General features: G+C 36.0%; 1 protein-coding gene across 1 annotated transcript in view; it reads left to right on the forward strand.

The window, feature by feature from the left end:
* Positions 1-11,988, forward strand: part of LOC106877485 (intermembrane lipid transfer protein VPS13D) — a 177,964-nt gene that overhangs the window by 23,735 nt on the left and 142,241 nt on the right. The window contains exon 2 of the mRNA XM_052966707.1: positions 11,652-11,756. Within this exon, the coding sequence (XP_052822667.1) occupies positions 11,652-11,756 (105 nt within the window). The remainder of the gene's footprint in view (positions 1-11,651; positions 11,757-11,988) is intronic.

The following is an 11,988-nucleotide window of genomic DNA, read 5'->3' on the forward strand; positions in this document are numbered from 1 at the left end:
CTTTATTAAGCAATCTATCGTAGTGGCATCTCCAGACCTCTTTCTTTGCATCCTCATTTAATGCAAGCGTACCATCATCCATGCGAACACATTTCTCTCCTACAACATCACTATTCTCTCTCCTACACTGTCTTGCAACACGAAATACCTCGAGTGTATATATATATATATATATATATATGTACACACACACACACACATACATGACAGGTTTCCTTTGGTTTCTGTCTACCAAATCTGCTCACAAGGTTTTGGCCAGCCTGGGGCTATAGTAGAAGATACTTGCCCAAAGTGCCATGGGGTTGGGAAGCAAATTTCTTACCACAAAGCCACGCCTGCACCTAGTTTAGCTATGATTTAAACAAATATTGGGAAAAAATCTGCTTTCTATTTTATTTATCCATATTGATATGGAACATCTGTGAAACTAACTTGATTGCATATGGTGTAACAGTTTGATGAGATAAGATGAATAACAATAGTCAGTGGTTAAGAGTGTAAATCCAATAACTTCTGTTGGTCATAAAGTATGTTTCATAAAGTTCATTGAAAGAGAAATGGGTCAGGTATAGTCTGTTGTGTGTATAATATTAATTGGTAGTGTGAAGGCACGTGACCTAGTGATTAGGGCATTCGACTCGCGATTGTAAGGTCATGAGTTCAATTCCCAGCTTCGCGTTGTGTTCTTGGGCAAGACACTTTATTTCCCGTTGCTCCAGTCTACTCACCTGGCAAAAATGAGTTGTACCTGTAGTTCAAAGGGCCAGCCTTGTCATGCTCTTTGTCACACTGAATCTTCCTGGTACACGTGTCTGTGGAGGGCTCAGCCACTTGCACGTTAATTTCACGAGCAAGCTGTTCCGTTGACCGTATCAGCTGGGACCCTCGTCGTCGTAACCTACGGAGTGCTCCTATATTAATTGGTATGAAGGCAGCAAGCTGTCAGAATCGTTAGCATGCTGGGTGAAATGCTAAGCGATATTTCATCTGTCTTTATGTTCTGAGTTCAAATTCCACTGAGGTCGACTTTACCTTTCATCTTTTCAGGGTTGATGAATTAAGTACCAGCCGTGTATTGAGGTCAAGCTAATCGACTGGCCCAACCACCTCCCCAAAAATTTTTGGCCTTGTGCCTAGAAAAGAATATTAATTGGTATGTAATGCAGCATACAGGGTAACTGTGAGTGTAAATGCCCATTACAGGTATCAGCTGAGGTATATGCAGAGACTTATGGACATTTGTTATGAATGGGTAATGAGTTCTGGGTAAGAGAGTATTGTGTGTTGGCAATTGAAGGTAAATACAAGGGTGAAAACACAACAGAGGGTGACTGGATGGGAACCTGGGACAATGTATTGAGGTCAGAGCTAAAGATGTTGGATCTCAGGCACGAGATGATACAGGATCAAGACAAGTGTTGATACATGCCTTTCTAACCCTATTTTTTTTACCCCTTGAGCCCCAGGACTCATAGAGCTGGTTACTCAGTTTCTGTGATGATTGAGTGACTGAGACCGCAACGCCACCCTGAATGAAACACTAGTCTGATGTAGGGTCCAAAGCCAACAATCATAACAGCAGAGGACAATGACTCCAGTATTTGACTGGCACTTTAGTTCATCAGTCCCCAAGAGATGAAAGGCAAAGCAGGCATTGGTGGGATTTGAACTCAGAATGTAAAGGGTCGGAAGATATGCTACTAAGCATTTTGTCTGATGCACTAATGATTCTGCCAGCTCACCACTTTTTCTAATCCTATTCCACCATGAAAAAAAAATAATGTGATGAGTATTGAAGATGATGATTGGTTATTACTTCTGGTTTTATCTTGGAACGATTGTTAAATATTTATTAGGGTTATCAGGAAAGTAAAATCTTTAATGTTTGTTTGCACTATCCAGAGGTTTTGTGTAAATACTCTCTCTCTCTCTCTCACATGTATGTATGTATGTATATATATGCATACACACACACTATGAAAACTGGCTTATCTTTCTTGAACTATGTGATTTGTTTGTTTTAATGTTTTCGTTGTTTTTGTATCAAGTACTAAGCGTCCACACACCCAACTAACAAATATTTATGTCTATTTTTCACTAGAATATTAATATAAAAATTTCAGAGTATTTTCTGTTAATTACGTTATTTATTGTTGGATTTCCCCCACCTTCCAACTTACACACACCATTCCTCTCACACACCATTCCTCTCTCCTTCCTTTCTCTTCTTAATCCCCCACAGTGTATGTATATGAGTGTGTGTATGTGTGTGCATATATATATATGTGTATGTATATATATGTATGTATATGTATATACATATATATATATATAATGCATCAATGATGAATTAATTGCCATTGCTCACCGAAACAACTTACGTAGTACACCATATTTACAAATATATTTACACCAGTAACCACACCTTGTTGATGTCTTGTTCGCTTCACATTGTAACCCCACAGGTGTACAATGTCCAGCTACTCTGCTACCATGTGGTGCTGTTGGTCAACAATCTCTGCTTTATCTCTGCCTTACTGGCTAGTTGGTGTACATCGATTCTGGGAAGAGATTCTTGTCACTTGAAGCTGTCTTTTTCTCTTTTATATCTCTGTGTATTTATTGGGTGTCAGGTTTAACCTAAATCGCACCCAATGATTCTTTCAATATGTGAGTATGTTCTGTTAAAACTTTACACTTATTTAGCCGCTTCTCTTACCCCCACTTTTCACTACCCTTCTCCTTCTCCCCCTGCTTGGTGTCTTCCACCATTTATTTTATTTTAATTTTACTTTGGTTATTTGCATTTTTTGTTTGTTTTTCTAACTCAGTTTTTATTTGCTTTTGTTTATTTTGTTTGGAAACATTTTGGGGATCTTTCTGATTTGGCGGACACCATTTGTTTTTTTTAACGAAACACTTTCAAACTTGGGACACTGTTCAATACACCGCCACGAACTTTTCACCAAATTTGGCAAAAATACTCATAACCCTAACTCTAACTCTAAAACCCAAACCTTAACCCTAAATCCCTAAAGCTAAAACCAGTACAATCGCACGGACGATGTCATAAATAACAGTACTGCCGATAGTTGTTGTTGACAAACAACGACACTAATTTTATTCAAGGGAAAAGATCCCATTACACCGCTAGAACGTGTTGTTTACATTCCACAGCAGTAATTGTTTTCACCTCAATAGACGTCAATGACTGGTTGAAATTACCGAAATATGATAATAACTTTTAACATGAAATAAATTTGAATATAAAAATTTGTCTCTGTTCTATAAGACAAAATATACAAGTATATGAAGTTTTAAAGTGTTTCGGTAGAAAATACACTAAATAAAAAATGGTGTCCGCCAAATCAGAAAGATCCCATTTTGGTTACTAACAAAATTTTGTTTGTTTTGACTCTGGAAACTAACTGAATAACAGTGATGATCCTTTTATGGCTGTAAACTAAAAAAAACAAACAAAAAAACATAATACAAATAGAAATCAGAATAAAAGAATGCAGACAAACAGTAATGCTTCAAATATGAGTTTGGCACTTATTCTATTGATTTCTGGGTTTCTTTTACTGAGCCATTAAATTATGAGGATATAAACAAACCAACACCTATTGTCAGGTGGTTGTACAGACGTTCACAAGGGCAGACACACAGACAACACATACACACATGATGAGTTTCGATACACTGTCAACCAGATTCACTCACAAGGCATTAGTTGGCCCTGTGCGGGACACATGCTGTACAGTGTGACTGAACCCAAAAGCACATGGTTGCAAACTGAGCTATCGTTTATTTCTTTGTTATTAGACCGTGGCCATGCTGGGGCACCGCCTTGAAGAAATTTTAGTCAATTGAATTGACCCCTGTACTTTTTTTCTTTTAAAGCCTAGTTCTTATTCTACTGGTCCCTTTTTGCCAAATTGCAGGGATGTAAACACATTGGTTGTCAAGTGGTAGTGGGGGACAAACACACACACACACACAATAACAATAATCCTTGCATTGCTACATGTATTTCCACAACCACGTTTATAAATTCCATCGGAGGATTATTGTTATTATTATTCTATTTATCCTATATTATATTGGTACAGCTCAATGCAATCCCAAAAAACTGGTTCACTAGTCAGCATCATTAGACTGTGACCAGCATAATAGAATAGAAGATTTATTTGCATATTCAAAACGTTTCTCAGAAACAAATTTAAAAGATATATGTATGTATGTATTTGTGTGTGTGTGTGTGTGTGTGTGTACTATAGGCTTCTTTCAGATTCAGTCGACCAAATCCACATACAAGGCTCGTGGTTGACCCAAGGCTATAGTAGAAGACACTTGCTCAAGGTGCTGCACAGAGGGACTGAACCAGGGACCATGTGATTGGGAAGCAAATTTCTTACCACACGCCCATGCCTAGGCCTGTTTAACAATTTCTTTTTATCTTTAGTTTTCTTATTTTTAGTAGAAAATATGTAGCTGTATAAGCAAAAATTAAAAAAATAATAAATGCGCCCTTTTAAAGCCTAGCCAGGCTCATGGGCCCTGTTTGCCGGTTTCAATGGTGTATGTGTTCCCCAGCAAGACGGGATGCCAGTCCATTGCAGCGTTACTCATTTTTGCCAGCTGAGTGGACTGGAGCAACGTGAAATGAAGTGTTTTGCTCAAGAACACAGCGCGTCGCCCGATCCAGGAATCGAAACCACAATCTTACGATCATGATGTTGATACCCTAACCACTAAGCCACGTGCCTCCACATAAACAAGAGTAGTATAACTTAATCCAGTATAGCAGCGGCTCTACTGGATTGTTCTTGTACAGACAGTGGAATAAGATAGGCTTATAACTCTTAAAACAGAGCAATCTAAGGTACCATGCATAGCCTGTATTTTTCTCTTGCAGTTTCCCCAAATTCTTTCTACTATATTTATATACAGAGTGAAATAATTTGGATCAATGAGTACTAACGAGGAAAAGGATATATTTATGGCATTTACATGCATTCCATCATTAGAACTGGTACCATTGTTATTCACCAGAGGCAATATGTGCTTGTCGCAATTACGATGACTGAATAAGACCATGTGATGCTAGGAATTTTAAAGTTTCTTCTGAATCCATTGTAATTTGAATAATAACATGTAGTTTCAATAATGGAAAGAAAATCTATTGACTTTACTGTTTGTATTGTATTCTGCTATTCTGCTTGTCTGTCGGTATTTTAACACTGTTTAGTGTACAGCTATAAGAATTGCCATGAAAGCAGAAATTTCTTTCATTCTTTGAATTGAATCTATATTTCCAATTTCCAACAGTAACATACATACATACATATATATAGTGGGTTTATGTTTTTTACAGGCCTGTCTTTGTGGGTTTGGTAGTATTCAGTAAACGGATTTTATATATATATATGTGTGTGTGTGTGTATCTTTGTTGGTTTTGTTTATACTCCAGTACCACTTGATGAGCAATGAGCTTAGCAGTTCAGCAAAAAGAGACTGATAGAATAAATATCCTTTTCTACTCTTGGCACAAGGCCCGAAATTTTGGGGGAGGGGGGGCCAGTCAATTAGATCAACCCCAGTATATATAACTGGTACTTAATTTATCGACCGAAAGGATGAAAGGCAAAGTCAACCTCGGCGGAATTTGAACTCAGAATATAAAGACAGACAAAATGCCGCTAAGCATTTCGTCCGGCGTGCTAACGTTTCTGCCAGCTCGCCGCCTTTGATAGAATAAATATCAGGCTTCGAAAAAGAAATAAATATTGCGACTGATTTGAGTAAACCCTTCAATGTGGCACTCCAGCATGGCCACAGTCTAATAGCTGAAAAGATAAAAGATGATTAATACTTCTGCACAGTCAATATAAGGCAGGGCTGACTCTTTCACTTACAAGTATAGCCCATCCAGTGGAGTTTCAAGCAGTTTCTATTAGTCCAATTTCACTCAAAAGCCTTGGGTTGATTCAAGGCTTTGGTAAATGATGTTGGCCTTAGGCAGTGGTGGGCTAAGAGATTGAAACTAGGACCTCATAATTGCAAAACAAACTTTTTAACCATTTGGCCATGTCTGTGCTCTGTAAACATAAATTTAAAAACAAAAGGTCATAAAAACAAACAATACAAATTACAGAATTGCACATTTCTAAGACATTCTGTGGTAGTTTTCTATTTTGGTAAAGAATGAGATTTTTGCCAATTTGTATAGTTCTGTTATTTTAAAATTATTTGTAACCCCTGGTTAGACATATTGAAGCAAGTAGTGTTATCTACCCTGGGGTAAGATGTTATGGTTGTTGAAAGGTTTTGTGTGTGCATACATGCACACACGTGCATATATATATGTATATACATATATATAGGTGCAGGAGTGGCTAGCATGTGGTAAGTAGCTTGCTTACCAACCACATGGTTCCGGGTTCAGTCCCATTGCATGGCACCTTGGGCAAGAGACTTCTACTACAGCCTCGGGCCGACCATGGCCTTGTGAGTGGATTTGGTAGACGGAAACTGAAAGAAGCCCGTTGTATATATATATGTGTGTGTGTGTGTGTGTATGTTTGGTGTGTCTGTGTTTGACCCCCCCAACATCGCTTGACAACTAATGCTGGTGTGTTTACATCCCCATAACTTATTCTTTGTCTCTTTTGCCAAATCGCTAAGTCCTGGGGTCAATTTCTTCATATAAAGGCAGTGCTCCAGCATGGCCACAGTCAAATGACTGAAACAAATGAAGGAAAAAGAATATATATCTATATATATATATATATATATATAATAGCAGTTTCACTCAGCCCCACATGATGTGTTTTGTGTGTGCATAGGGTGTTTATTGCATCAGATGTTAGGAGTCAGAGTGCAAGGTTTGAGATGGCTTCTAGGTGTTTAGGCCTCCATTGGCCAGCTTAGGTGGTGTGGTATTAATATTGAAGTGACACTAACTATAATCGTTATTTTCAGTCCCATGTATTTGGACAGGATGTTGGCAGAATGCTGGCACCATGTTGACAGCCAACTGTGACATAGTATATTCAACGACATCAAATCTTTGTATTGGATAACACACATGTTGGATGGAATGTTGGCACAGATTGGAAGCTCAGTCATCACTCAGTGGAATATGAACAGCGACTGAGCCTCTGACTCATGCTAACATCCTACTCCACCATGTGCATTGCCCAATACAAGGATCTGATGTTACCGAATATACTATGTTGCAGCCTGTTGCAAAAGTGTTACCAGCATCCTGCCAACATCCTATCCAAGCACGTGGACCTAAAAATTATGAAAATAGCTAGCATGACTTCAATATCCTGCTAACGTCCTATCTGAACATGTGGGCCTGAAAACAAAGAATATAACTGGTGTCACTTTGATATCATTAATACCACATGATCTCAGCTGCCCAACAGATGTTTAAACATTAGAAGGCATCTTGAATTTTCTCTAATCTTTAACTCCTAACATCTGATGAGATGGACTTGTCCATGTGAAGCTTAGTCGAACTGTTATTAAATACATGTAACTCTGGCCAAATGAGTTGACTGCTACTTTCTTTTGTTCACTCATATGTATGCATATTACATTACTTATTCAGAGGAAGATGGGCAGCACCTTAGAATTATTTCAAGGTTTCTGAGACTTGTGGGAAGAAGTTATCCTCAGACTGGACCCCAAATACTTGCAACAGAGTTTAGTTTATTAAAGACACCAAATGGCTAGGAGGTGATGTTAAACTAGCCAACAATATTACCGTAAATCCTCGAGTATAGTTCGCCCTTGAGTATAATATGCAGGGGATTTTTAGGGGGCTGTACTTCTGAAAAACGTAAACCTTGTGTATAATACGCACCCCTTCTCTAACTTGAGTCAAGGAGGTCTATATAACGTCCTTGGTTTGTAAACATATATACGGTAACGTCCTTTATTATTATTGTATATATAACATCATGCAAACATGTAGCTTTTTTGTGCATATTGTTTGCAGAAAATAAAGAAATAACAGTGAAAAATAAATATTAAGTAAATTGCCTTTACATATTTATCACTTAGAAAATTTTGCTTTGAAAATATTTTTCATTTTTAACGTTGTATATAGTATGCACTAGAAATTTTGACCTTTTGACCACATCCTACCCGACACTTACAATTGCTTATCCACATTCATTGAGATGTGATACTAGTGAAACCAAAAACTCAGTTTCTGGTGTTGTGTTGAGTGGTTTATTTTTTAATCTATTGAGTGATTGTTGTACCATTTAGGAAAATTTGTGCTTAGCACAACAGGCTCATGAGACATTCATGTAGTTATACAGTATTTCCTGTAGTTACAGCAACATTTAAAGTTTAGTCATTGCATGGAATGCAGTGATGAGATTTGATATTTTGACCAAAATGGCATTCTTATTGACTTAATCTCAAAGTATTTACCAAAAACTTGGTCAATTTAAAAAAAACAAACAAGTGTAGGTAAAACATTTATAGAAGTTGGTGGATATTCTAAAATAATTGTACAACACATAAAGTGACACCTGGTACTTTAATACCTTTAGTGGAGTACACTCTGTTGCAAGCACTCAGGTCAGGTCATTTGTATGATGATACCTCTCTCCCCTACTCCCTTTCACCAGTCTTGAAACCCCTCTAAAAATGGACTCTGCCTTACTTCATGACAAGAAAAGTGAAAAGTAAAAATATATAGCTGTAGTCAATTACTCTGTCAGTATTTCTTATGATTATTACTTTTTGCACTCAAAAATTTATATATTGAAACACTGCTTTGCATGTTTGCTGTTACTCTATTTATTAGCCACATCCTTAAGTGGATATTAAAAAGAAAATATATTTAGATGAGTAAAAAATGCTTGGATAAAGTAGTTCCTCTATTTCCAAATTGTGTTGCCCGTAGTGGTGCTTCTGTAGTGTATAGAATCTAAGGTTCCTATTTAGTTATTAGTTCTTTTTTGAAATTGTTTTTTGAAATTATATTTTGATAATTTTTCCAACTGATTTAAAAAAATTTTCCTGTTAATATAATTGATATATTAAAAGTACATAATAGTATCCAGGGCAACAGTTGGTGGTTCATTCAATAAATATAGATATTTTGATTAAACACTTAGACTACAATTCATAGATCTGTGAGTGTCTGCAGACTGCTTTCACTTTCAGTTCCAGAATATAATCTCGAGTAATGAAACCAATCTGTTACTTTCTAAACACATAAGCAAATAGAATGTTGCATGTAGCAACAGTATCATGATATTACTATCAAGATCAGCTACATGACTTCTACACAACTTTTTGTCTATTCTGTCAGTTCAAGAATTTAACCCACCTGGGGTGGTGAGAAAAAAAATGCACACTTGAATTAGAATTGTTGTATAGCATTAAAATAAAGTTAGGTTAATATAAACGGAGAACGATGAATAACAGTAGCATATTGTGCTGGAAGTGCTTATGGTAATCTGAAAAATAACAAACAACTTAAGAACATCAAATTCTGCTGACTGAGATTAGGATGGATATAAGAGTATTAAAGATAACTTTGTATGGCAATTAGTGTACTTGAAAGATGTAAATTTGCATGGTGATCAAAAAAGATGTGTGTGTGTGTGTGTGTGTGTGTGTATTACTTGCTTGAATCCTGAAAACAACTATTAATAAAAAGCAATACAAGCCAGCATGGGAGTTTCTACATAATTGTTTCACCTGTTAGAAATGGTGGCCAAATTCTTTCATTCCCAGACCCCACCATTCTTTAAAAAAAGAGACACATTGGCAAATATAATCTTAATATATATAAAAAGAGGAAAGAAAAATCACAGGATGGTCCCGATTGAAATGCTTTTGATCAGAGGTCTACTCAATCAGGATTCACTTGGAACTAAACAACATCAGCTAATTTTTAACATTGCCATAAGTCCACAATTTTGTTTGGATAAGAGTACAATCAATTGAATTGCAACAAGACTAGTATTTATTCTTTCAAATCTGGAAAGACAGAAATTAAAGATGAAACTAAAATGATTTGAATTCAGGATCAAAAATAGAAAGCAAAAAAACAAAAAAAATCAAGATTGTAACTTAATACTCCTGAATATTTTGTCCATCCACCATTGTACCAATTATAATATTCACTAGGATGATAATGAAAGTTAATTCTTTCTACTATAGGTACAAAGCCTTCATTACATTTCGGAGAAGGGGACTAGTCGATTGCATTGGCCCCAGTACTCAATTGGTACTTATTTTATCAACCCTGAAAGAATGAAAAGCAGAATTTGAGCTCAGATTATAAAGAACTAGAAAAAATGCTGCCAAGTGTTTTGTCTGATGTGCTTAATAATGATGAAGATTTCTAATCTTAGCACAAGGGCAAAGGGGTATGGTCGACTGAGTTGGCCCTGTATATAACTACTACTTACATTATTGACTTCCAAAACTTTTGCTTTAGTTACATAAAATGGATGATTGCTTTTGTTGTTGTTTAGCTTCAGTTCAACCTTGATTGAATTTCCTAATTGTGACCATCCTGTTATTTTAGAGGTGTGTAGGTCTATGTTGTCTAAGGTGAGTTTTCTTGAAGAAAATTTTGGGAGAATGGAGAGAATTTTTGCTGCTATTTCTAGCAGATGGGTGATTGAGTGGAAATTCCCTCGTTGGTTTGTATGACGGATAATTAATATCGGTGATGGTTATTGTCATAACTATTAAAGCTTTAACACCATACAAAAAAAAAAAAAACATTTAATGGTAAAGTTTGTTTTGTTTGTTTCTGATATTAAAAAAAAAATTTCTTCATAAATTTTAAAGAACTTGTATGCAGGAAAAGTAAATATCCTCACTTGCCTGACTTTCATCATATTCCAGTCTGCTACCTCCTTGGCATGTATTTATAACATTACCTTGAAGAAGTAACAGCCCAGGAAATTTCAAGGAGTTAATAGTATACCCAGTACTCCCTTAGGAATGCCTTTATTTATAACACTCTGTTGAGAAATCCCAAATTTGTCAACCACCGTAATGGTTATAGTGCTGTATTTCATAGCACAAAATATGCACCTTCCCCACCAAAAAAAATATGTCTCAAAAAATTGCCCTGGGTCCTACATGTGAAGTTAGGCCTATATTACATGCTTAAATCACTAAAACCATCTGAATATATACTACTGAAATTGGAGTGCATCTCATATCTCTGTGCATCTTTTATTATGCCATTAAATATGGTGGTTAGTATTAGGAAGTGTGTTTTTTTTAATAAATTTTCATGAATATCCAAATTTAATTTGATTGTATTAAATATTGAAAATGTAAAGGTTAGCTGAATTAATACACGAAGTTTGAATGACAAAGACATTTGGAGGCACTTGGAAAAGATAAATTAAAATATTTTATTAATTCTTGTAACTATTTGAATTGGGAAAACCTAGCATTAATTATATTTTTATTTATTAATTTATATTTAAGTCTTGTCTTAATCTGTAATCTCTTAGTTTGTAATTTAATCATGTAAAAAATAACTATTGTGGTTTTTAATTTGTTTGTTTTTTGTTTTGTTTTAATACGAAAACTTTTGACAAGAAAGTTGATTGTTGTTTAATCATTTTTCTCTGTCACTCATCTAGATCGCAAGATGTTGAACCGACTGGCAGCATGGATAGTAAACAACTATATTGGAGAATATGTGGAAAATTTAAACCGAGACAGCGTTTACGTTGGTCTCCTGGCTGGTGAGAAACCCTTTTTATGACTGATTTGTATTGTCATCTCTCATCTATTTGTTCCTTCATGTCTTTGTCATCAGTTTGCATTCCTGTTTTCTTTTTTTCTTCCCACCCAGCTTAAATTGTCTAGCCATACTAGTTCTCGTCATCTCTTACCTGGTCGTCCCACTGGTTGACCTTTATAAAGCACACCTTTGACCTTTTCATCTGCTTGAATGTGTTTTTTTTTTTTTTTTTT

Source organism: Octopus bimaculoides, chromosome 3, assembly GCF_001194135.2.
Source record: "Octopus bimaculoides isolate UCB-OBI-ISO-001 chromosome 3, ASM119413v2, whole genome shotgun sequence".
In the NCBI taxonomy this organism is placed as follows: Eukaryota; Metazoa; Mollusca; class Cephalopoda; order Octopoda; family Octopodidae; genus Octopus; species Octopus bimaculoides.